The 26,940-nt window shown below is 39.9% G+C and overlaps 1 protein-coding gene across 6 annotated transcripts in view; it reads left to right on the top strand.

The window, feature by feature from the left end:
* Nucleotides 1-26,940, top strand: part of SEMA3D (semaphorin 3D) — a 151,718-nt gene that overhangs the window by 40,792 nt on the left and 83,986 nt on the right. For all 6 annotated transcript variants that reach the window (XM_080393406.1, XM_080393410.1, XM_080393411.1 and 3 more), the window contains 2 exons: nt 4,350-4,541; nt 22,389-22,549. In XM_080393406.1, the coding sequence (XP_080249532.1) occupies nt 4,427-4,541; nt 22,389-22,549 (276 nt within the window). In that variant the 5' untranslated portion in view covers nt 4,350-4,426. The remainder of the gene's footprint in view (nt 1-4,349; nt 4,542-22,388; nt 22,550-26,940) is intronic.

The following is a 26,940-nucleotide window of genomic DNA, read 5'->3' as shown; positions in this document are numbered from 1 at the left end:
TTTATTTTTAGTCTATTTTATTTTATAAGCTATTAATCTGACTCACGTCTGCTTTTAGTTTCCCCCCTTACTAACACAGAATATTCAACATCCAGTTCAAGGTTATTGTACAGCTTTGAACCACACACTAGAAAACCATAGTAATTTATCTTTTTGAATACGTATGATAAGTTACAGGTTAGACATCTACAGGTAAATGCATATCTGTATATTTGTAGTTAAAGTAACGTGCCTCAAATTTGTATGCATATATATATATATAAAGTAAATACATGTATCATATGAGTAAAGAGATAATGTACCTTTCAATAAATTCTAATTGTAGGTGTAGTTCTTTTTATTTCTTTTTGCAGCTAATTAGTTTTAAATCTTTTAAAGCAATATGTTTGTCTAACAGGCCACTCATGCTATGTGGTTGATGTTGCAAGGGGCATCTTTTGGTCTCTTCTCTAGATTTTCAGTACTTGCAATTTGTAACATTGTTATTTGATTCAGTACAACTGAGCCATACCCTTGGGGTAGTCACTTTTCCTGTATTTGCTGCAGGCTGTTTCCATTGTTGTCTTTATCGGAGTACAAAATTCCAAATTTTAAAATGGTTTCAGAAAACTAGTGCTGGAGACAGGCTTGAAATTATCCTCCAATTCTGTGTAGGTTTTTGTTATGGGATTAAACAGAGAGTTACATGAACTACTGTTAAAAATGTGTGCGCTTTAAGATGGGTCACAGTCCTTCCAGCTCCTGGACTTCATGACACCAGGAGAAGTGGGAAACCTACACAGTATTTGTGAATGTGAGATTTTGCATTTAGATAGGTTTGAGCTGAGTGATCTGAAAAGACTCCCATAAGCACAGAGCTCCCTACTGTCTGTGTGTCTGAGAAGGCTGAAGAGCTCTGTTTATTGCAACAAAAGGCCTGGAATAAATTATGTTTAGTAAATTGGCTCCAGGTTTTCTTGTTTCAGACAGTAGCTTCGTAGCAATCTGGTTTATAGGCTCCACTAAATCGGACTGGTTGAGGGAGGTGACAACTCATTTCAAGGACGTGGCATCGCGCATGTGCCAGTTACTTCCAGCTGCCTCTCTGGCAAGATGGCAGGACACCAGCAGATTGACATCTTGTCTTTTGGCAGTTTTAAGCTACAGCCTGCTACAAATTTAGGAGCCCTAAGGGGAGGTCCTAGGAGGATGGAGCCAGGCTCCTCAGCCTGTCTTCAGCATCACACCCCCCACCCCCCTGTGGGGCAAAGAAAAGCTCCTTTATTCCACTGGAATTACCCCTATTTCAGCGAGGTGGATGCATAGCTTCCTTCTGCAGTTGGTCTCGCAGGTGATAATTAACACAGTGCAGATATTTCCTTGCTGAAGCCAAGGTGGGAAGGCTGCTTTAGTCTTGGCATTTTTCTTTTCAAACTCTTTTTCCTCATTTATTTTGGGTCTGCTCGTAATGAGGGAGTTTCAGAGTGTGTTGGTGCTTAGCAGAAGTATTGAAAAACTAACGGAAACAACACTTTTTCCTCTTCTGACAACATTCTTCTTACTTTTGAGGGGAGAAAAGGACAGGGAAATTAAATTTTGTTTTAGGTTTTATATTTTATTTCTGTTCCTGGGTCCAGTTACTTCTGAGCAGCGTGACTATGGCTCTTTTCAGCACAGGACACTGATTGACATTGCATATGTTACAAAAAGGAAGGATATTTCCTGAAGATTAATGGCCAGTTAGTTGGTCTGAAGTTCATTAACCTGAGTTAGTCATTAGACTGCTGGAAGGACTCTTTGCGGAAGCTGGAATTATGTTAGAAGATCATCATAAAATAAAAATATATTTGACAATCTGGCTAGATTGCAATGAATCTAGGGCAAGACAGGGTTGGCTTGAGCTCACAGAGAAACTGCCTCCAATGTAAACTAACTGCCTTGTGTCAGAAATTAAAGCACACGGTTTTTCACAGACATTATTCAAGCAGAAGAGGAAAGAAGTTGGGGGGGGGGTGGGGTGGCGTGGGGAGAAAAAAAAAAAATCCACAAAGGAAAGTTCCTATTACCAAAAGAATCTCGTGTGAAAACATCAGGTTGTGAGATGTGGCCAAAGGTCCAAGTGTTTCTGGTCCTCTCAATCAAGCAAATGACATGTGTTCAGACATAATTTTTTTTCTATAAGTGGCAGATTTAGTCCTGATTCTTCACTGTACTTTGCCTGGAGAAAAAAAAGCCCCAAATCCTCTAGTGAGATCCCTATTGGCTAAGGCCCAGACCCTCAAGCCATGTCTTCACAGCTATTTGCAGTTAGATGGCTCTTAATCGCTTCTTTTTGAAGTGTGGTTTGTCTTCATCATCCCATTGAAGATGAACTGGTGTCTCTTGTCTTAATATAGTCCTCCCCCTCCTCCCTCCCTCCAAAATTAAACTTCTTTACGGTGATATAACCCTATGATAGCCTAGTCAACAACAGTGCCTCATAGTCTGACCACAAATACATGTACTGGCATGGAAGAAGTAAGGGCCTTCTCTAGGATCCTATATACTAATAAAGAGAAGGGAAAGGAGAACCGAAGGAATTTTATGTTTGTTTTCTTTTCTTTCCATGCCATCTCATGAATACGTAGTGGCACTTGGGCAAAAGTCATGCAGTCAGACACTGAATGTGAGGGTTGAGGAAGGGATTGAGAAGAAAGAAGCTCAATGTTCTGCAGTAGGAACGATGCTTTGGGCATTTTGCAAATCGTTTGCCTCCCTCTCTTTCCCCATCATGCGCTTCGCACAGGATCCCTTGTCTTTTGCTATTGACGGAATGTCTGGAAGCTTGGAAAGCCCCAGCTTCCTCTGAGAGAGGTTTCCTCTGGCAGAGAGAACTGAGGGGGTCCTCTTTCCAGTCCCTTCATGCCGGGGAGGATGTACTGCCAGCATCATGAGGTGCTGAATTGATTCTGGACACCTCTGCAGCTGACAGAGGTGCTTTGGCACCGGCGCTGCAGGCAGATTGAGTGCCAGACTGGTGGCGAGGCTGAGGGGCTGCGAGCTGTGCTGCATCTCTCAGAGGCTTACCTGGAGCCTTTCCCATGATGTCCATGCAAGCACTGGCCAATGTGGGCACTAGGATTACTCTTTTAATTGGGCGGTTTTGGTACCTTTCAGAAAAGAATTTTCATGGCAAGTCATGAGCCATTAATCTCTCCACTAAACATAACATTTCCTTACTCCTTGATTTACAGCTTTACTCAAAGACCGACATTGGTCATTTCACCAACTATCTCCCTTGACCTCTGGTGTCATGCACTTGTAGGGGGAAGGATCTGGTCTCACAAATATTTTCATACTCTTCTCTGTGATTTATTAACCATCAAAATTTTGCCTTGAGAACTCAGGATTCCATTTCAAATAATTTCCTATGCAAAAGTGGAGTTATTGGGCAAAAGGTATCCCTTAGAACTGGGTACAACCAGGACAGCAGGACTGCTGTTGCTGCTTTCTGTTCAGCTACTGTGGTGCCTGTGTGACCTTGAGGAATTAAGTTCACTGCAGTTTTATGATTCTGTTTTTGCATGGGGAAAATAAGGACAGTGATAATTACTTTCATTTGTAAAACACTTTTAGATTTATGGAATATGAATGACTGTTATTAAGTGAAAAGTGTTGCAAAGCTGGCTTAGTTGCACACTGTGCTAACACAGTCCCATATCAGCCTATTGACCTCAGCATGAACCGCTCATTAAAGTTTATAGGACATTTTGGTGGGTGAACTGAGGCAGTTATTCTGCTGGAAATATCATACTGAAAGCACATTTAAATCCATCAGCTGCATTGACTTTTTTTCTCTATTAAAACTAAACACAACTGCTTGCTCTATCCAATTTTCTGAGTTTATTTATGAAAGTTTATGATGGGTATGTACTCAATGTTAACTCAGCTTGTATGCCCATGGTATCTGAGATATTATAGTTTATTCTAGTCATAGTGTAAACATACAATAGCTCTTGTACTGAGATAAAGAGAGAGCTATACAATATTGAGATGTCTAATGGAGCAGTATGAACTGACAAGTTGCATCGTCATTTTTGAATGGCAAATGTGTTTTTTATGGATACTGCATTAATTTAATTTTGCTTAAACTTTGGCTGTGCTGTACGTTCGTGCTTGAAAACCCGACGTATTTTTGCAGCCTCAGAGTGTGTAAGTTTAGTAGTAAAGAAACAGATTTACAACATTTTGATTTTTACTAGAGGAAAACATACTTTTGTAACAAGTGTCTTAAATGAACTACTCTTTAAAGACAGGCCTGGCTTGCTTTCAGATTTATTGTTTATATAATAATGCAAAAAAATTCTACTGATGTCTTGCTTTTCTTCCAGATTAAATTTGGATTGTTTGAAAAGTGGGGAGATACTTCACTGTAGTGCAAAAGAAGATACAGAAAGAAGAGACCAGAATGAGTGCTTCCCAAGTACCACATGCCTGCAGCCTGCTATCTTTAGTGATGCTGTTCCTTCCGGTCACTGGAATGTCAAAACAAAATATCCCAAGACTTAAACTTTCCTATAAAGGTAAACTTCTCAGTAGTTTTTCTGATTCTGTGACTTTTGTTTTGATGTGATATTGCCAGCAGTTCATTTGTATTAGTAACTAGGAAAGCGAAATGCTGTCCCTACAGTTCCCAGAAACACGTGATAGAAACCTTGAAGATAAATGAACTCTGCCTAGGGACAGTATTAAATTATCTTTTTTTGGGTGGAGGGGAACATGCTTCTGAAATATAACTGGGTTTTTAAACTATTGTTTCAGTTTGCTCCAAGAGGATATTAATATACTATACATAAATTAAGGGGGAGTCATTGCCTAAACATAAGTTTCTAGTGCTACTCGAAACACCGTGAAGCCTGTTGGAGACATTTCCATGTGGCTGGTGAGGATGATGTGGGATGTTGAGGACACCCACACCTTTCTAGAGCATCAAGGAAAGTCGAGAGACTTGCCCCGAGTGCGTCAGATGGCACTGACATTTTCTTTTTTAATTACTTTTTTTCTCTATCACTAGGTTGGTATGTGAAACTTGAAATGTTGTTTTCTTTCTTCTTACCTCTTTGGATCATGGAAGTGGGCTTTTCTGAGGAATTTCTTAACCTTGTGTGTACTTCTTGTTGAGAATGTTACAGGCTGAGAGGTTTAAACACAGACACATTTATGTATTGATGGAGAAATTTTGATAGAAGGCAGATTTCTTGCAGCTTTGAACATACAGCACGCTTCCACAGTTTTTACATAGTGCAGAGATACACCGCTGATATTGTCTTCTTCAGTTAAAGCTCTCCAGTTAGCTATTTTTCTGTTATGTCAGCACCCTGCCCTCGTGGGAGCGAATTCTGCTCGCAGTGTTTCAAACTTAAGTCTTCCTATACACTGCAGGATTGCTCTCAGGGTGGTGCGATGGGATGGGAGGCTTTAAAGCCTTCATCAGCAGTTATGATACGTTTATCATGAGTTTAACACACACAGGAATTTATTGAGTAAGCACAACGACACACTATTTATTTACAATCTTCCCTTCTGCTAGATTCACATGCCACTGTGTATGCTGTTCCGCCATGTATATATATATACGTTTGTGTGAGGAAGACAGAGGAAGATAGATCAAGGGATCTTGACAACATTTTTGTAAATTCAGGAAACATTTGCACTCACTGAAGCCAATGAATACAGAAACTGAAAGACCTGACATGAGTTATGAAAGCTAGCAATAAAACCCTCCTAACACAGAGCCAGACTTTTCACAGCTAGGTCTTTTGAGATAATTCCCAATAGCAGCATATACCATATGGTGATGGCATTTATTACAGATTTGACACTCACGATTAGTGAATTCCTCTTAACTTCAAAAGCAGATAGCCTTTGGCAAAATCCTGATGGATGCGTTTGGCAGGTAAGGAGGGGGAGAGAGAAAAATTATTGAGGTCAACACAGGAAAAAAAGAAGTTGCTGAAATCTTAGTTTAAAATAGTGGCAGAGACCTGCTGGGAGTGGTTGGGAAAAAGCCTGAGCTCATTTAAAAGGACAATGAACGGATGATTGATATCTAGGCCCTGACCCAAACTTTTATTAGCAACTTTATAAACCTTTCAGTTTGGCTTCAGGGATACGGTTTCCTATCCAAACTTATCCACCTATATCCCTGTAGGGGGAAAAAATCAACAACAGATACAAAATGGCACATAAATCTTAATTTGGAGAGCTGTGATGGAACTGAAAAGCCAAAGGAAAAGAGAATTATCAGACTTCATTGTACCTTCTCTTGCCTTTTTTTTGGGGGGGTGGGTGGGTGGGTGAGGGTGTGCAGTAGTTTTCTTTTTTAACAGGGAAGAAGAAAAAAGTTACTGCTTGGTTTTCATACCTTTACATTGTAAATGGCGCAGGTAGTCCTTGTCATTATGAAGTCATATTTTTGTTGTTGATAACAACAGCATGGCAGATGTCCTAACTATTTGATACAGTTGTCAGAATTAAGATTACCTTCTCTTCCCAACCTCAAGTATTCCAGCCAAAATAATTCCAAGGTTTCTGAGAAAAAGATGCAGGAGAAATTAACTGTCTTGCCAGTTCTCATAAAACTGTTACAGTCATGTCATTGACAACTCCTGGCATCTCCATTCTTGGGAATTAAGAATTGAAATGTCATGAGGATGATAATACAGGGCCCTTTTCCTTCTTTATGGAAAACTGACCAAAATTGGCCACATCAGACAGCCCTGAAAACCTGGTCACACATGTGTGTTCGTTTGGCTGCTAAAGACGCTGTCCTTGAAGGGAAGGTTTCATCCTCTTCCAAGTGCAATGTGTTTATGGGATGGCATAGCTCCATCCTCCCAGAAGAGCTGAGCATTTGCTCAGGCAAGAGAGCTGGAAGCAAGCAGGACTTTCCCCTGCCGTTACTTCATCGCCCAGCTGCAACACCATTGCCCAGCGCAACTCAGCTGAGGGCTTCAGAACTGCTTCTTCCCATGCCCTGACAGTAAGGACAAGAAAGGGAATATCAAGAGGTGAATGCTGAGAATGGAGAAGCATAGGGGACAAGAAGAGAGAAAGAGGAAGAGGGAATGGTATTAAAGGAACACAGAGAAGGAAGAAACAGAGAAAGAAGAAAGAAATCAGTGGTGGATAGAGGAAGAGGGAGAAGGAGCAGGGTGGGGAAGCTAGAAGATGTGTCTATAACCATAAGAGTGCTTCAATAAACCATAATGCATCGCAGGTCCTCTGTGTTTTGACAGCAATTAAAATTTTAGAGCTTGTATGCATGGATTTTACAGGTTTTCATTTTCTGTGAGGTAGCTTATGGGGTGGAAATCTGTGCTGGAAATGTTAAGATACAGCTATTCCAGTGAATGATGTGCATATCAACATGATGTCATATGATGGACTTCCATTACTTTTTGCCCCTGTTCTAAAAATATGTTCAAAAAAATCACACACACATAAAACCACAATCGCACACAAGTGAATTGAAATATATTTTTTTTAATATAAAGTCATGTATACTCCACCTGTGTTGATATAATACACGATGATGTTTAATTACATACCTCATCCTATATTCCCATATTTTCCCTGATTTATTAATTGAATAATTCTTAACATTTTATCTTCTTCACTTAGACTTTAGCTTTTAGATATTGGTGCATGTCATTCATATGCCAGAAACTGTCACTGCTCTCATGTGTTTCTAGGGTGCTGCCACTACATAGACCTGAATTAGTCTCTATCTCTAGGATACTTCTGCAAGTTTATGAGGTGTTTTTATTATGTTATAGGTTTAATATTAGGAAAAGGTAAACAAGCTGTCTTCTAGTAGAAGATTACCATCTTTAGAAAACTAGGGCCTGAATTTTGAGTAATACTTCCTATTTTAATAGTCTTTGTACATCACTACATTCAGTCTCGGAGCAACAGTGTGTGTTTATCATTCATTTTTGTGTGGCTGGAGATACCCAGTGACCATCATCCAAACTGCAGAACTGCTCAAGCAGAGAAGTGACATTCATCTTCCCCAAGCAGCACATCCTCATTGTCTGCTACCTCATTTAGCATCCTCACTCAAACCTCTGCAGCAAATGCAGAAGGTTTTTGTCTACCAGTCTCGTCCTATGATGTCACTTATGAGGCAGCAGCAGTTCTGTTACTGAAGAATGGAAGGGCCTGTGTCATAATTCATACACACGAGTGTGTATAATTCATACAGGGTAGAGAGTCTTCTATCTTTTGGGTAGTAGTCTTTGCCAATTTATTGACAGGTATCTTTATACAGGTTTTTTTGTGAGCATTTCTAGGTTTTGCATTATAGGCAGATGCAGAGAATAACCAGATCAGAAGGTAGATTGCCGTCTAGGGAAAAAAAAAAAAAAAACAAAATAAATTTCAACCTTTTTCAATTTGTGGCTATCCTAAAATTTTCCATTAGAAATACAGACTCCTAAATGAAAATATAAGCCTATTGATTTCCTTTACTTTGTTGCTTTCCATGGACATCTTGGTAGTCTGTGCTCTCAAAGAATACATTTATATTACAAAAGTGTGTACCCTGCTTTCTTGGCTGGGGCTATATGTCCCAGCCCAGATCTGGACATTGCCACCTGTGACATACCCATGTTGACATCCACAGACATGTATCATTCCCATGCAGGGATGCAGCCATGCCCCAAAAGCATCGCTCTGGCTGTGACCAGTGCTGATTCGGTCAGAGGACCAGGTTCCTGCATTGTGATACAGCACACAGGAAAAGGCAAGACTGAAGGCAGCCTTTGGCTTTTAAAACAGGATTTACTTAACACTGTTAAAAACAGCTATGGCAGTCACCTAAATCTAATAAACAAGAACATTATTCTCAGCTGATTTTTTTCTTCTTCATATTGAATGAATTAAGATGCAGCCTCACTCCCACTAAAGTCACGGCAAGAGTTTTGCCACTGAAGTAAATTGAACTAGGATCATGTTTCCACTCCTCGCTTTTTTCATCTTAAGTAAGTAAACTAAAGACAAGCAATTCTGTCTCCTCTGTTGAAGGGTGACAATGCTAAATCATCAGCTTCACATGGAAATTAGCCACGTTTGTGCATTGTTTAGCTTCATGCAGCGTTTTCCATAAATGATTTCCTTCGCTCTAAGTGATCCATTCTTACAACATGGTAAAAAAATGAACAGAGGATAACATTTTGGTGTCAGGAATTCTTTTGAAAACTTGACTGGATTAGTACATTTCCTTAGTGCCCTAAACATTATCCTTTGAACATGCTACTTTGCAACCTCAAGCATCCTTCTTTCTAAATACTTTCTGCTTTAAACCTCTTTCATTTTGTAACTGAAGAGATGCTTAACTGTTGCATCAGAGCAGTTAGTTTGTTCTGTTTCAGTAAAGCTGTCTTATTTCCATGTCATGCATTGTTTAATGGTGCATGTAAAATATAGTTACAATTGCATAGCTCCATGAGTCTCATTTAAACTGTCTGTGACATTGTGGTCATCCCAGTACCACATTGGGGGTGTTGCACAACTATGAATGGTTGGAATATGGTAAACTGGTGATGGATGAGAAAGCCTAGAAATGAGCTTGCAGTTCAGCAGCTGTGCTTGCTCTGCAGGAAGAAGAAGAAAGATCAGTAAAAGCATGCTTTTGTGGTAATATCAGCAGCTGTAATTCTGAATGTCCATGAAGATCAAGGAAGATGTGCTGAGTGAGGAAGCACGGCTTTTCTTGAATACCTTGTCTCATTTGATGTGGGTTTTTTTCTGATCTGTGATTTCTCAGAAAAATCTCTCTCAGGTTCCTCTGTAGAGTAACATAAAAGGTTTATGTGAGAGTTAAGGTCCTAGTTTCAGGTGATCTTCTAGTTATAAAATAGATTTTTGCCTGTTTTGTCTCAAATGTGCTTTCTGCAGGCAGTGCACATTGAGACTTAAAATGTACCCTGGGTTGAAGATGGATGAGCATTGCTGTCCATGTGAGGCAAGACTCTTGTATATGCTGTAGACTAAGTATAAACTTGAAGGCATTTATTACATTTTAGTAACATGAAAACCAGCAACTTTCTTACAAAATTATTTTCCTTTTTTAAACTAGTGAACTTGGAGGTCAGATCCAACTATATGTTGCATTTTCTGTCATATAATTACCATATATATAATGTCCTGGAGAGCAGCCTCCAGTCAGTGACATCAGCAGTTTACATAGCAGTTGAACTAAGAATAACCTTAGAGAACTGACCTGTATCAACCTCTTAACAGCGTAAACAGCCTGTAGCTCACAACAGTTTTCTTTTTTTTGAGATCACAAAAGGGCCTCAATTGGAGATAGAAAGGATTGTGTTCACAAAACACCAAACTATTCTGCTGAATGTTCACCTGATTAAATCCCAGAAGATGAGAAAGGAAAAATAAAAATGTAAGGCTTTGGGAAGAATGATTGGTCCCTTGTGAAAAGGAGAATGAGACAACACGGAAAACTGTCTCCTTAGGAGAAGAATGTGGGAAAGATACATGATCAGTAGCATCAGCTTCAAAGAGGGTACTTTCAAAAATATTTCTCAAATTGCACTTTTACTAAATACATTTGCAAAGCAAACCCAATTCGAAGTAGTTTCAAAGATCCCAACCTCATTCTCTGTCTATGCACTAATTTGAGGGCACGATCCTCTTGACGTCAGCGTGTGCCTAGCAGTGGACATCTGTGGTTGCGGCGCAGGTCCTTGAGTCACATCCTATTTCCCTTTCCTCCCTCCCCATTTCTGCTGTTCCATTTATAGATGAGTTCCTCAGAGAAGGGCCGAGGGGTGCAGGGGAGGTCTGTTCTGTAGTCAAAGTCCTTTGGAGATAAATACACAGAGACAGCAGAAAGAGACAGAGACAAAATTTTATTTATCATGCCAGAGGACTATGAGGGAAATCAGAGGGGTTGGCTAGCTGTGGTTGATAGGGGTGTTTAGACAAGGGAGGGGGAGTGACAAAGGTACCTTTTTTCCCACTAATTTGGGAAAACAGGTGCTCTCCTTTGTGATCCAAACTCTGCCTGTCCCAGAGAAGTACACCGTTCTGTACCTTAGAGTTTGACGGCTGAGGTTACTGAAGACACCAAAATTATATGTTCAGTTTATCTGACAGCTTTGGGTTAACTTTAAGACTGCATCGCCCGTGCACCCTGGATTTCTTTGAAAAGTATTTCTCACTAGATATGTATCACAACAGCACCCTATATGACACCCACTGGTGCCCCCCAATGGATAAATAAATATAAATATCAATAATAAAAAATATCACCCCCCAATATTAAGTAATACCTTATGCCTATATACTAATAATTGACAGGAGGTAGTATGATGGTACACATAGGATGGTAATACGGTGTGTGCAGATGCACATCTCTGATATCCTTTGCCCTGTAACTTTTAGTTAGTACAGTCCTATTGCCTAAGTCTACAAGGCAGATACTGGGTCCACCTGCACAGCCGCACATGGGACTGAATCTGATGGAAGTCGCTAGGCACAACTCCTACACAACTAACATCGAAGGGAATCACTACAAACATTTGATGACCTTCATCAATGGCTTCATAAGAAAACTCCTGTCAATAGCAGAAAGTGTAACTGATAATGAGATTTCACTTTACCATAGGAGAATATTATGCTAGTCCAAGCTATTATAACATCAGTTGGGTTTATTTTCATTACTGGAAGGGGTCCTTTGCTATTGCCAGTGCAAAACTATTTTGAAAACCTACGTTCGCATTAGCTAATTGAGTTACTTTGCTACGCTTCCTTGCTTTTTAATCAAGTGAAATATATCCAGAAAATTGGAAAAAGAATAAAAGGAGAAAAATCTTTGAAGTTTTGTGAAAACAATCATTATCTGCATTCAACTCACAGCTTCTTAAAAAAATCTCTGTCCTGTGCAGCTACCCCAGATGATGACTGACTTAACCGGTGCTTTCCTATAGCAATTGCATCTTCATACTGCACTTCTTTAGCAATTTAGAGCAAGGCTATTAGTTTTGCCTTGTGAACTCAACCAGCAGTCATGATTGAAGAAACACCCACAATATTAATGCCACTGTCATTATATAGGTTCTCCTTCCTCATTCAGAGCATGGGAAAGAAAGATTATCTGGCCCATGCCAGAAAGGGAACCCCCCTGCGGGGACAGGAACAAGCAGTTATGTGTGGGGAAAGCAAGCAGGAACCTCCTAAAGCAGGTTTGCTGCCAGCAGCGGAAATATCTGTTCCACTGGCAGGTAAATCTGCTTGTAGAGGTCCCGGCCCATCGCCTCCTTTCCTGTGCAGGCACTCCTCCTGCTGCAGCCCCTTCAGCCCTGCCAAATGCTGCCTTTGCGCCCTGGGCAGCAAGTCAGATTGGGGAGCTGGTTATTGTTTCCCAGAACAGGTTTCACCTCCTTTACTGTACCTGCTCTGCCTCCCCAACCATCTGGGCCTGTCTTGGTTGAGTCAAAAAACCAGAAGAGCTTCTCAAGGCCAGTTACGAGGAGATTTCCTTGCCCTCAGAGAAACTGTGGGAAGGTCTGTTGAATTATTATCAGGACTTAAGAGATATTACAGGCTCTCAGACAGTGGTTTCATGGCTGCTGAGCCAACATAATGTGCTGCTTCTGGAAGGAGGACATCTCCCTTGCTGCTCCCTTCCCCCCAAACACACATATGTAATTCTTTCCTCCATCAGCTGCTCCCAGATGCACTGACTGGGCCTTTCTCTTGCACCAGCTCCAGCTCTCATCAGCCCCTTTGGCAAGGACATATGCTGTTAGTAGTTAGGACTTTGTGTCTGAATTTTATTTAGCTTTACAGCCTGACCATACAGCTTGTGTGGGCTCTGGTCCAATGCTTGGAGTCGGAGAGACGAATGGCCCCCATGGCTTCTTGCTATACACTCAGTGCTAGATCCTCAACTGATAAAATTATTGCAGGTTCCAGTGGCTAAACCGAGGGTCTGGCTCTGGGACTTGGTGCAAGTGCAAGTAGGGTGTGTGTCTGTGTGTCTGTAGAGCATGGGGAGGGAGGGGAAGGCTGGCATGTACAGCTAGTGAATGCTTCCATAAAAATCTGTGTTGCTCACAGACACTGGTTACAACTGGTATGTAGTATGTAATTACACTAGTGTGGAAATCACAGACAGTTTTCAATAATAGCAATGATAGTCAACAAAGCTGGATTTCTCTTAAGCAGTTCTTGAAAGTCTTGAAAACAGAGGTACTAATAAAACAACTGAGCAAGTAAATGTTTGTTTGGCATTAGCTGTCCTTTGCACTGACAACTCACCTTCTTCAGGAATAGCTCGTACTGCTCTGTATCTCTCCTAAGCCTGTTAGTATCGATATTAATCTGTTTTCCAGGCCCATGCCATCTGACACTGTTATTAAACAGAATTCTTCATGCCACTGCAGTTCAAGGTCTCTCATCTTTTAGCACAAAAGCCTTGTCTACTTTGTTATGAACAGGACACTCATGAGGAAGCTGGCAAATACATTTGAATCTGGTGAGAAAAATGTTAAAGCACAAGTATTATTAAGATAACTGACCATTTTGAAAGCAGTTTCTTTCATATAGGATGGCTGTAGGTGCAATGGAGCAATTCCTGAAGTCACATGCATAGTCTGAGAAAGCAGGTTTAAATAAAGTGAGTCAGGCTGCCAGAGAGATCTGTCAACAGCCATTGGTAGTGTCAGACCTGCTACTGAGCCCAAATCCAGGTTCCTATAGCCTGTTCTAGCCCGGATTTACTTGAGAAAACTCTGTGCACTTTAAATCCTGGACACTGAAATCCACAGCAAAATTCTCATTTGCTCCAAGTGTGAAACAAAGTCCACTTATCTGACTTCCTAAGGCTGTAATGTCATCGGCAAAGTAAAAGCTGAGTAAGGATTTAAAAATAGGTCATGTTCTGTACAGCTGCTACCAGATAGTATGGGCAGAAGCAATGGCACAGCCTGCTGTTTTATCAGTCCACAGATACGTGGGCTGTGAGATGCAGCAAACAGCTCCTCTGTCTGTCCTCAGGGTGCTGGGTGCATCCCCAGAGAATATCAGGTTCTCAGAAGTTTCTCAGAAGATGTATTGAGCTGAAAATTGCAGGTACAGATGCTTGAAAATACTCCAGCCATTTTTGCATCATTCTGAAGAAAGTCTGAAATGAAGGGTTTGTACTATTTTGAAGGCAAGTGCAAGATAATGACAGTAATTTATTTAGAAAGGAGGGATAGCACTGCATATAATTTTACAAACCATACTTCAACAAAGGAAGAGCTGTGTACCTTACAGTGCCAAATACAATCACCATGTTACATTTTTAACACCTGAACGTACTTACAGAGTGCAACACACTTTTTCCAGGCAGGAAAGGATGAGTCTACCCCTGCAGAGCAGCGCGTGTTCATTCATGCAAGTTACCGCAAGCATCCAATCCCTGAGATGGGTTTGATGCTGCGCATCTCTAGGCACAGCCTATCACCAGGGCATTTTGCTTAGGTTGCCTGTTCCTCAGAGTGTGGACTGATCTCCACACTTCATTCCCCGTGGTTATGTCTATCATAACATTCATGTCTTTCTGATGGCAGGTCATATGGGTATGCACCTTGAGGTAAATGGAACGTTTATGGAATGAGGTAGTAGGCTGGTTAGAGCAGTAAAACTGACTGGCAATCAGTGAGTTTAACTCATCTTTTTCAAGCTAGCCAGTTAAAGAGGATTTTGCCATTATTTCCACCTGAAGCCTATCATCACTCTCTTGTTTTCCCTGTAATTGATTGGCTGATAAATTGGGAGGGACAAGAGTTTGGGAAATATTTAACCAGGGCATGATTGAAATTGCTTTCTTTTGAGTTGTTCTAAGATACCTAAAAATTGAACTAACTCAGGAGAGTGGGAATGGCAGAATTTATTTAAAGCTGTTTTTTCCTAGGGTCGGTAAATTCATAGGTTATTTGCTATTATGGCTCTAGTAATGTGGATGTTCAGAATGGCTTTAGGAATAGGTGTGTTTATAAGCCATCTTCCTCAGAACAGGGCAGAGGATTTATCTCAAGTTTTGGTGCTCAGGTTGATGGAAGATAATTTTAAAAGGTGGGGCTAGAAGGTGGTCTCTGGTTAAGTTGACAGTTCCTTGTCTATATAGTTGTGAAGAAAACTGGCTTCTGATTTCAATAATGGACTAAAGTTTTGCTTTGCTAGATATAAGGAAGAAGTTTTATGCTTTTAATATCCTCTTGCTATTGGGAGAATACATACTTTGAAGAGAATTTAAATTAAAGCTGAAGTGTAAGAAAGCAGATTTCAGTAAAATGACTCAGATTATTTACTGATTACACAAGCTGAGGATCTGTGAGAGGTGAAGGGATGGAAGGTAAGTAAGTTTGGCCCTGACAATTGAAAATTATGAAAGAGAGGTGATGGGTCACTTGTTTGCATGTTCTGCCTCTAATTTAAAGAGGACATTTGGTACTATTTAAGTCTATCATTGTGCCAGGCAGGGATGCTGGACAGGTATGTTTGTTGAGATACCAACAATTGTCTACGTGTTACCAAAGATCATACTTTTGCCAATCATTTATACTGAGTTACAGTTGTACTGCATATTGTTTAAATATCCACAGTATCACTTTTTTTAAAAAAAGGTGGTTTAATTTTGCTTTGGAAACAACAGTGAGTTTGCTTACTTTGGCAGTTTTGCAAGAAAGATAAACTACTTAGGAAAAGGGAACCTGTGCAGTCTTAGGTCTTCAGATAAACAAATGTTTCACTCAGATACGTTTTGAGTTGTGCTGTCTAAAGTTAATTATTTGGTTTGGCTCTGTGAAGTTTGTGAATTGGGCTTTTGCATTTTTTCACTGATAACATGTAGTCACAAAGCAGCTTTTAATCATCTCTGCAATAATAACACTTTACAAGTTATTTGTGCAGCTGTTTTGTCAGTCAAATGTATTTGCAGTTAAAACACAACTAAAACATACTTCCATAAACATAAGTGTGCATTTTTTAGTTCATGCTTTAACTGGGTGTGCTTTGGGTGGTAAGCAACTACCTGTTTTGTTTTACAGTATTACCCTTTTTGAGGATTTAAAAAACACTGAGTCAGACAAAGATGGGACCGTAGATTGATTATAACCCCTAGCTCTGAAACAGATGAACTAAATAATCTGCAGTAGTCTCAGTTCTCATCTTGCAGAAGCACTTATTTCAAGTGAGCTTTACTGATATGAAAGAGAATCAGGTCCCACAGCATATTTTTTTTTCTTCTCATTATGGGTGAAGTAGTCATTGTGAAGGTTATCTGAAGATAAAATGATCTGTACTCTCCTGATGAGAGGTGGTGGTGTTTGTTTTTTTTTTTTTAAAAAAGCTTCACAGTTCTGCAGAGAGAGTTATTGCTCAGTTACCTTTGTCTGCAATGTTGGTTTGAGAAGCATAGTGCAATGCATAATAGAACTACTTTATTAATATGATTTTCTGTGTTGTATATGCTGATAGATTTGACATCCATCAGTAAGTAGTTGCAAACGGAGATGTGGGAAATGGCAAGTTGGTTGATGGCTGAGCAGGCCCATAAAAGTCCCTGGAACAAAAAGTGAAGACACCCAGAAAGTTCCTGAAATCCAGCAGTAGACTGTTTCTGAAATTTGGATCAATCTTTAGAAAAAAAAAAAAAAGTTGTCACCTTCCTAGGCTGTAACACCCTTCTGGAGAACAATTCAATCCTAAAAAAGGAACAGAAGTACCTAACACCAAAATATGTGGTAGAGTACAAGGTGGTTTGGGGAACTACTCAGGAAGGGAACCAAGATTTTTACACAATATTGTGACAAGAAGAAATCATGTTTCTCTGTTCCCAATAATCCATATCCTTTTGGAAAGGCCCTTCTGTGCCTTGAATTTGAGGTTTTCCTCTGGGCCAAATAAAATTAGTTGTGTAGCAATGAGAGCCACATGGCATGCACAACAAATCATCGTTGTCCATGGTGAGATGCAGCTAAATGGAATATAACTTGCTTCTTGTAATATGTAGTAGAGATTGGTGATAGACTGAACCTATTCTCTTTGCCTTCATACAAATACGTGTGGGGTCAATCTTGAATCTTTTAAACTCAGAATATTCTAGGAATTAAGTAAATTGCTGTATTCATGCTATATCGACATTTCCTTATCTCAAAATCGCGGTTGAGGATTCACACAACACCCGTGTAAATTGTCACGGGTATTTTTCAGCATGTGAGGAAAACTATGTGATCTCTTATTTTTACTGTATATGAAAATTACATAAATATACAGCCTTTAAATTTGGAGTCCTTCAAAGGTGTCATTAGATGTAGCTGTTTTGAAGCAGGTTGAGGACTTCCCCTTCTGCCAATTTAGGTGTGGCCTGTCATCGGGAAAATGTTTGTAACTGGCCACAAAGGCAGTTCTGGGTCTTGACCAAGTGATTCCAGATTGCAGCAAGCTTATACCATGCTGGAGTTGAGGAATGGCAGCACAGTCAGCACATATGTGACCTCGGGTTAAAAAGTCGAAATACACTGTATAAATGTAAATACATATTATTAGAACAGAATGGCATCTTTTCATTCAAAGCTTTTATGCTATGTCTCTGCTGCTGGAGATTATTTAAGTAAGCAATGATCACGCTGTTGTGAGCCAAGTCCACTGAGATACTTTTGTAAATGAGTAAAAACCAGTCATTATTCCAGCTTCTGTCACTCAACAGTGAAATATTAACCCAGAAAGGGAGTTGCTGAATATTCATTTAATTTACAGACTGGAAACAAGTACTTAATTTTCAGTAAAACAGCAAATACTATAAATGGAGTGCTGCGCATGTACTCATGAAAGACCATCCCTGTAATTAACTTTGTGTCTGTCCATTATGAGAATGTTGTTTCTATATTAACGTGGCTACAGAGATGCAGTGATTCAAATCAATGGCTTTCTGTAAGCTCTAAGTTTGAAAACCATTGGGCAAATGTGCTTTTCATAATAAATTTTTGCAGTGTAATAGCCTTTGTGATATTAAATATATCTTGCTGTGAAAGGCAATTTCAACCCATAAGATTGGATTGTTTTGCTTTTATGGAGTGAGAACAATGATTAATTTGGCTGTAATTTAATCAGTTCTCTGTTAGTGTTTACTTGACAAATTTTATTAGGTCATGTTTCAATTTTAATCATATCAGTGGCCGCATTCAGAGTCTTATTTCCAAGCTCTTTTCAGTAGTTAGTAAATAACTGGCCGAACATGATTCTTCACCACTTTACAGCTTGTGTTGTCATTTGTGTCAGTAACAAACCAGTGTGCAATGCTGTCATTTCCATCTGGAATGTTTTACAGATGTTTTCCTTATGATGCAGTGAAACAAATGACTGTACAAGGCACCAGGCAGGGCTCATTCCTACTTGGGTGTCTCAGCCCTGAGACAGCTTTTCCCCTCCCTGTTGTAGCTGTCCTATGTGGTTCTTTACTGAGAAATAGAAGAGGTGTTAAGAGAAAGATGATGTATGTCCGTTTGGGATGGTCCTACAGAGAGCATTCCTTCCAAATAAGAATGAAATGGGAAGTGGGACCAGTCTCAGTCATCTCCTTTCAGGTATGTGGAGAATTGGGTTTACATATCTTGGCAAGTGACATCCTTGCAAAGGCCCATGGGCTGCATGACTCTGAGCAATGAAAGTGCTTTAGAGCATTTGCACAAACGTTATCATTTAACCTCACTCAGATCAAATTCTGACGGCTGGAGACAAGAAGGAATTTCCCCTCATATTCTGCATCTTAGTTACTCATGTCCTACAGCGCTGTGATACGACTGAGAGCTTGTCATCAGAAGAGATTTAAAAAGCATGGAGGGTGATATGGATTGCTGAAATACAGTAGCCTGTGAGATTCATTAATCTCTCCTGTTAATGCCTGTGCATGATTAATTACTAGATATTGTGATCCTCTATTCCTCTTCCTTCCATCTTCTGTATTAATTGGGATACAGAACTGTTAAATAGAGATTTAATCTAGACCACAGTAATTATAAAGCATTTTTTATTATGTACAGTGGATCAGATAATCTAGTAATGCAGCCAGGTCTTATGTCATGGGTGGAGAAGAGAACGATGTACTCCAGCAATGTTTGGCTGATAAACGGTATTACAGAGATCAGCCCAGAAGAATTTGAGTAACTCAAGGGAGCTAAAACCTCCCGCTGTGATCAGCATCAGAGAACTCTTTCCCAATAAACAGCTCCATCATATCCAGTACCTAGAATTTCCAGTCAGGAAAAAACAAGGGAGGAGGTCTGTGCAGAGTATGACGTCTGGTGACGACACATGGACATCACACAGAAATAAGAGTTCTGCTAGAAGTGACTGTCCTGTAACAGAGAACCCAGTAACAACATGTCAGGAGTACATCTTTATTTTTTGTTGGGTGCAAACATACTAGTGGAGGGAGCTAAGCTTCAGAAATCCTGTGTTTAGAAGGCTTTTCTTTTTCCTTTGTAAAATTTTTCAAACTGGCTTGGCTATTCATCAGCCCGCTCCAGTGTAAGCAGTCTGGATCGGGCTATGGGTTTTTGTAACGTACCATGCTAACCAGTTGTTCCTAAGTGATCTTGCTGTCAGTTAATAACCAGATCTTTTAAATTATCACTAAATTGGGGGAAAAAACCAAACAAACCAACCCAAGCGTGACATCTTTGTATTCACAAAAGATTTGTGAGAAAGGACACTACTGGTGTAAAGCAGTGTAGTGCTTAATGTTGGATTTATTTTTTCAATGCAAAGTAAGTTTTTTTTTTTTTTTTCAAAGCACTGCCAAATAAATCTCACCTAGGGGAATAGTAGCTGCAATACAAGACAATTTGTTTTCAGGCTGTACCATAACAACATTCAGCACTGAGCCAGACGAAACCACATGAGCTTAAGTAGAAGTGTCTGAGCCAAAAAATAATTGTCATAATTATATACCAGGTAGTCAGATTAATAATGATTTTTTTTCTCACAGTGCTGTTTATTAGCCAACAACAGGACTTAATCTTTGTTTTGCCTGTTACATGTTTTATGAGACACCTTGGAGAAAAAAGTTGGTTTGGTTTTTTTTCTTTCTCTTTATTTTGCTCAGGAGTTACTCTGCAAAACACCGGTCGTGATTTTCATCATGCTTAAGCAGTGTAAATAACTTGTGCTTTATGTCTGGCTTCTCTAGCAGGAAGGCTACGCTGTCCATCCAGTGCCAGGAATGTGGAAATACCCTCAATTTTATGTTCAATTAAATACAGGATTTGCCTTTCTGTCTGAAGATTTCTGAATAGTTTAGCTTGGAAAGTTTGCTCATGGAAGAATTGATTCACATTTATTTTCGTTGTCGCCAAATTAATGGCTACCCAACAAGACTAAACTCCCTGTGTGCTCTCTTCTATACGTTGTTTGTGTCCTCATCCAGAATTACATCCACAGAGTATTCATTAAGCAAAAGGTTACAGACTTTCTACTTTACAGTCTTTTAGCTTTTTTTTACAAGAGAAGCATAGATTCTTTCATTAATTTCATAGAGAACTATGTTTTTCTTTGTTACCTTTTGAAAGAGATTGGAAGCCACTATTAAAACACAGTAAAAAGTGTCAAATATGTGCTTTTTATAGGGAAAACTTCCTCTGCAGAGGGGGCAAGGATGCAGGAACAGCCACCTATTGCCACCTCTGTAAGGCAAATAAAGACATCAGGGTTTTAGAGGTGCTGCTACTGGATGCTGCCCTTCACGTGCCTCTGTATTGCTTTCATTGAATCCTATGCTCTAGAGATTTACTTCTGCTAATGGCTGTTGATTCAGATCTCAATTCTCAATTGAGCTGATAGTAATTGAAAAATTAGTTGTAGCAATTACCTATACTGCCACCAGAACTTAATATTAGACAATGGGTAAACTGAACCTTGTAATAAATTTTCTATACACCTTACGGTTGTTACCTCCTTCCAGTTCTTCTCAACTCTATATGTGGCTTAACGTCCCAGTGGAAATCATTTGAGTGGTATCCTTCGAAGGTCTGTACTGGGATCAATATTAATTAATATCTTCATCAATGACATAGTGGGATTGAGTGCTCTGTCACCAAGCTGAGTGGTGCAGTTGATACACTTGAGGGAAGGGATACTATACTCATTTAGTTGGACTAAATGATCTTTGAAGGTCCATTGACAGCCTGGAGGAGGAGGCCCATGTGACTCATGTGCAAGGTCCTGCACCTGGGTTGTAGTAGTCCTCAATATCAACAACAGGCTGGGTGATGAGCGGCTTGAGAGCTGCACTGCAGAGAAGGACTTGGGGATGCTGCTGGATGAGAAGTGGGATGTGAGCCAGCAATGTGTGCTTGCAGCCCAGGAAACCAACCGTATCCTGGGCTGTATCAAAAGAAGCATGGCCAGTAAATTCTCCTCTTCTATTTGGTCCAGAGGAGGCCATAAAAATGGTCAGAGGGCTGGAGCACCGCCCCTGTGAGGAAAGGCTGGGAGAGTTGGGGTTGTTCAGCCTGCAGAAAAGAAATCTTCAGGGAGACCTTTTATTGCAGCCTTTCAGTGCTTAAAGGGAGCTTATAGGAAAGAAGGAGAAATACTTTTTACCAGGGTCTGTAGTGACAGGATAAACTGGATGATGGTAGATTGAAATTGGATGTAAAGAATTTTTCTATGATGAGGGTGATAAGGCACTGGCAGAGGCTGCCCAGAGCAGCTGTGGGTGCCCCATCCCTGGGGGTGCTCAAGGCCAGGTTGGACGGGGTTGGGAGCAACCTGGGCTGGTGGGAGGTGTCCCTGCCCATGGCAGGGGGATGGACTGGGTTGTCAAACATCCCTTCCAACTCAAACCATTTTATTGATCTACAATGCCTGCCACATCTAACCCCTGTTTCCTACTCCTAAATATTCTTTGCTGGCATTGACCTTTGTTGCTGCTTTATATGTAGAGCACCAAATATGGTGAGATATTAATCCTTGATCATGTGTATCTAATAGTATGATGATACAAACATACATTCATTTTCTTACAACAAAGGAAAGGTATAACATGTATTTTGCAATGATCTTTCTTTTTTTTCCTAATATTTGCTGATTTTCTGAATTATTGTCATAAAGTTAATTTATTATGAAAATTTCATACAGAAGAATGTATTGTGAAAGGAAATATTACCCAATTTGGAAGTATAAAAAACTCAAAGAACCCCAAGTTTAATAGGAACTGTATTATGACCCTGGAAAGACATGCTCTAAGACTGCAGTTATCTCACCGGCATACTCCATGCTGGTTGCATATATTTATAAAAGACACCAATGAGTCATATGTAAACATTTTGATTATAAAGATTTTCTTCGTTTTCCCACAGACTTGCTGCTTTCAAACAGCTGCATCCCATTCCTGGGCTCAACAGAGGGGCTTGATTTTCGAACCCTGCTGCTAGATGAGGAGAGGGGCCGGCTGCTAATCGGGGCTAAAGACCACATCTTCCTGCTCAACTTGGTTGATTTAAACAAAAACGTGAAAAAGGTCAGTTTGTTTTACACAGTTCATCTCATAAGTGCAGTTTTGTTCCTTTTTCTACCCCCATCCCCCTTCACTGGGCAACTGGCAGGTTTGTTGTGCAGTGCTGTATACCAGGATTTGATAATCTCACCTCCCAGAATTATACAGGTTATTTTAGTCAATTAAATTTCTCATGCTATGTGATGTCCTGTGAGACTGATGTCCTACAAGAGGTCAGCTACCTGGAGGAGCCTTGCAGTGCATGAAAGTAGCATCAAAATACCAGCAAATAGGCAAAAATGCAGCTCAGGGTGTGTGCTTCTTAATTTCTCTGATCATGGTCACTCTCCTCAAATAAAAGCATTTGAAAGAAGGGAACTGAAGACAGCTCTTTCTTTGCTTCCTGGCATCATTGGGATTACTGTGATATTAAACAGAGCAGATGGTTTAAATTACAGTAAAAGATGTTAGTGGTGATTTCAATATTAACATTTGTATTAATATCTAGAATTACTAGTGATAGGAGGAGCTTCCACTGGAATCTCCTGCACTACCTTGCCCATACCCTGTGACAATGTATTAGCTCCAGATAATAGGATGGTAATTTTGGCTTCAGTATTTATAGCAGAAATTATGAACTGGAGCTTTTGTAAGCACAACTGACTGCTACATGTAAAAAACAGATGCTTGTGCAGGAACACACGTGAAAACTGCTTGCCTGCTTGTTCCAGATATGCTACTTACTGAAGAAAATTTAAATTCTCAGCTGTGTTTGATATTTTCTTTAAGCACCAGAAGGGGGTTTTAAATTACTGTGTTCTGCCATCAGCTCCAAAGAGGTAACTGACCCTGAGTTAATACAACTGCAGCACAGGGGCTTAACAGGTGTAACAAAACTGTTTTGCCTGACATGTTTTAGTGCAACACTTGCTATTGTTGTATAGAAGACTTCCAGTACCAGGCTGAATATCTGATTTCTTCTTTTGGCTTCTGCATTGCTCCAAATGCCAGTTTCTTTAGAACTCAGATTCTGAGCATTTCGGGAAATTCCTTCCCTGGGATGCTTTATTGAACACTTAACTTGCATCTGCCATCTCGGTAGGTTACTCAAAAAACAGCACCTCATTAGAATATTGCATTGATAATTCATATTGCAGATTTTTCAGACTACAGATTGATTTCTGACATAGACATTCTGTAGAAAACAAATTTTGTCTGTGTGAAAAGCAGATTTCTATTTCTGTGGGATGTTGCTTGCCTCCTGAGAGATGCTGAGTGCTGTCACCTCCTGTTATGTTCGGCAGGGCTTGATTAGCTCAGAGCTTGCTGGAGGTGGTAGCACCCTGCGTGATCTGCCCTTCCATCCAAGCTGGTACAATTTTCCCTTTAGCCAAACCACAACTGATCATAATGATTATTGTGCTTTCCAAGAAGAGCAGAACACAGACAGAGCCAGGAGAATTAGCTTACAATCAGATGATGCCTCTCAACACAGACTTTGTAGAGCAGAGGCTCACTTTGTATTGGAATGAAAATGTGTATTTGGTAAGCTGAACAGAGAAAGTACGCCTACATATCTGTGGTAATATGAAAGAAGGGAATAAAATTCATAACAACTTGCACATGTGGACTAAAAAAATCAGTGTCTGCAGGTTCAGATACTTCTACTTAGTTTAACCATTCAGGTAATCTTTAACTTTTCAGACAAAACACTGAAGAAAAGTATATTAAAAAAGCTAAAACTGACTGAAAAACTCTGCAGAGCATCCTGGTGTGCTGATTTCTGAGATCCCTGTGGCCATTCAGCAACTTTATAAACTTATTCTCTTAGTTAAATTCACAGGTAACATGAGACAATATCACACAAGTGTTTCTCTTTGGTTCCTCTGTCCTGGTAGAAACTCTTTTGGGGAGGGAAGACATGAGTTGAAGGATGTTGTGCAAGAGGCTGTACATAAGTCTCATTCACTGACAAGGTTTCAATGCTAAAGGATGCTCTCCAGCAGCAGGGAAGTGTCAGAAAGTAGCATTTGTGGGCGCTGTGTTTAGACTGACAGTGGTTTGGGTTGGCGCCGGGCCAGGCAGCTTGCTTCCAGGCTTTCCTGGTGAGAGGAAACCACACATGTTGGGACTACAAGGGTCTGAAGTGTGTCCTTTGTACTATTCTGGAGTAAGAGTCATCTGGAAAAAAAAATAATTCTTATACACAGCGGCTAAAATGAAAAGTAATTTATTAGAATATTAAGTTTCTGCCTCTAAGTGATGTGTTTATTAATGACTCTGAGAAAGAAGGGTTGAAAGACAGCAGGTTGCAGGGGGGTAAGAGAGGTGTAAGAGCTTTGAAATGAGAATGTAAGGCTGTGCGTAGTATGGGGGTTCCTTTTTAAAAAAAAAAAAAAAAAACACAAAACTGAACATGAACTGTAGAATGCTCTATGCTGGGTAGGTTCAGATTACTTGAGAAAAAGCTCTCAATTTCAGATATTTGTTATATTAGGGACTACTGATACCTCAAAAAGCCAAGTCATGGTCCCCAACAATTTACTCTCAGAAAATTCTCATCTGTGGATATAATTACTCGGCAAGATTATATTATAGAGCCTGATGCTGTATATTAAGACATTTCTGGAATAGTATTCAAAGAAACATCCAGAGCACTGTCTCCTGCTCCCTTCTCTAATGTATACATATACGTATCATTTAATAACTTCCTTTTTACAACCTAATTATTTACCTAAATTAGTTAATTTAACTTACATATATTAAGTTATGGCTTTATTTCCTGGCATATTTTTCCTGAGGAAATAAATCAATAGTTCTTTTGGAGTTCCAATTTTTTAAAATCATTGTAGTTTTTATGCAATTTATTGTGTAATTGGTTGAAAACTTCCTTAGCTGGCAGCCTGAAAAAATCCATCCAGTTTCCAGTGCTTGCAAACCTCATTATAAAACAACAGGATGTACCATAGTATAATAGAAAACTCCTCCAGAATGAAAGACAAATGTGGAAATCTAAGATGGTTGCACTCTACAAATAGCTAAAGCTTAGCAGAGGATAATCATTTTTCTGTATCAGGGATATAATTTCTGCAAAGCTGTTCTGAATAGAAGCCTCTAGCTCCTATTGCTGGAATAACGTTACCAAGTGCCACAGTCTTTTCTTGAAAGATCCTTATATGCCTGACAGGTGTTGCAAGCTATTTGTGAACTGGAAGATTTGCAGTTTCTTATGGAAAAAAATAAAGATGTTCAGCTAAAGAAAGCAGAGAAGAGCAGCAACCTCCATTTATCAGGGCATAAGATGAATCTGTCATGACCAGCAGAAGTACAATGTACAAAGAAACGTGTTTAATGTCATGAGGTGGAAAAGTTGGTAAAGAAATTTTATAGGAATTCTGAAGTCTGAGATCCTGCTGAAAGGATTACTTTAGTACATAGAATTTTCTTGTGAGTTTGCCTAAAGCCTTTCTTATTTTACTCCTTAAACTAAACAAATACTAAATACAAAATGTTGCCAGCTGGGTAAACTCTTATGAAATAGCTGCAAAGAAGTGTGCACCTTTCTGCAAGTCCTGTGCTCGCTAACAGTGGAAGCGGCATTACATGTCAGCGCTATTATCACTGTGTAATCCGCAGCGCAACCTGCCCATCTCTGCAGGAATAGGAATGCTATCAAGGGCTGACAAGCTTTTGAAAAGCTGCCAACCTGCAGGAGCTGTCAGTGCTAGAAGACACAGCCACATGTGGGCCAAATAGATAAACATGTCAGATCCCCAACAGCAGCTTTGGAACAAGTTGTTTTCACCTGCCCCAGTGGGTACTGGCACGGGGTCACAAGTTATTGTTACTTAGAGCATCCTTAGTTCATACTGTTGCTACTAAATTTTTGGCTTTACCACTTGCAGCTGCCCTGTGACTTATCCTTTAATGTCCTCTTGTATTGATTTTTATCTGTATTTCACAGAAAAAAACACATATGCATATATATACACATATATAGAATATATAGACATACACATGTATCAGCTGGGTGAGTGCTTATGAAATACCCACAAATAAATTCTGCACCTTTCTATAACCCCAGTGCTTAGCAGCAGCCCAAGGGGGGTTATATGTCAGCACTACGATCATTCTGCATGATCTGCATTGTAACCCACCCAGCTCTACAGGAAGGGGAACATGTATTTGACTACATATGCATACTTATGTATAACAGCACCCTGAAGATAAGGAGCTGAATTTTACCTTCATTGCTCTGGGAAGCCTGCTGTCAGTCTTTGTAAGCCTGCTTTCAATTAGGAATGAACCCAGTGGGAATTCAGCCAGTACTGAAGTGTTGGTTCCTGCCATCAAGCCAGAGCCTCTGGAATACAGAGTCAGAGAAGTTTATTGCAGCCCTGAAACACAGATATATA

The sequence above is a fragment of the Falco punctatus genome, assembly GCF_963210335.1.
Source record: "Falco punctatus genome assembly, chromosome: 6".
Lineage (NCBI taxonomy): Eukaryota > Metazoa > Chordata > Aves > Falconiformes > Falconidae > Falco > Falco punctatus.
Note: the sequence above shows the minus strand (reverse complement) of the source record. Positions and strands in the feature narration are given on the sequence as shown.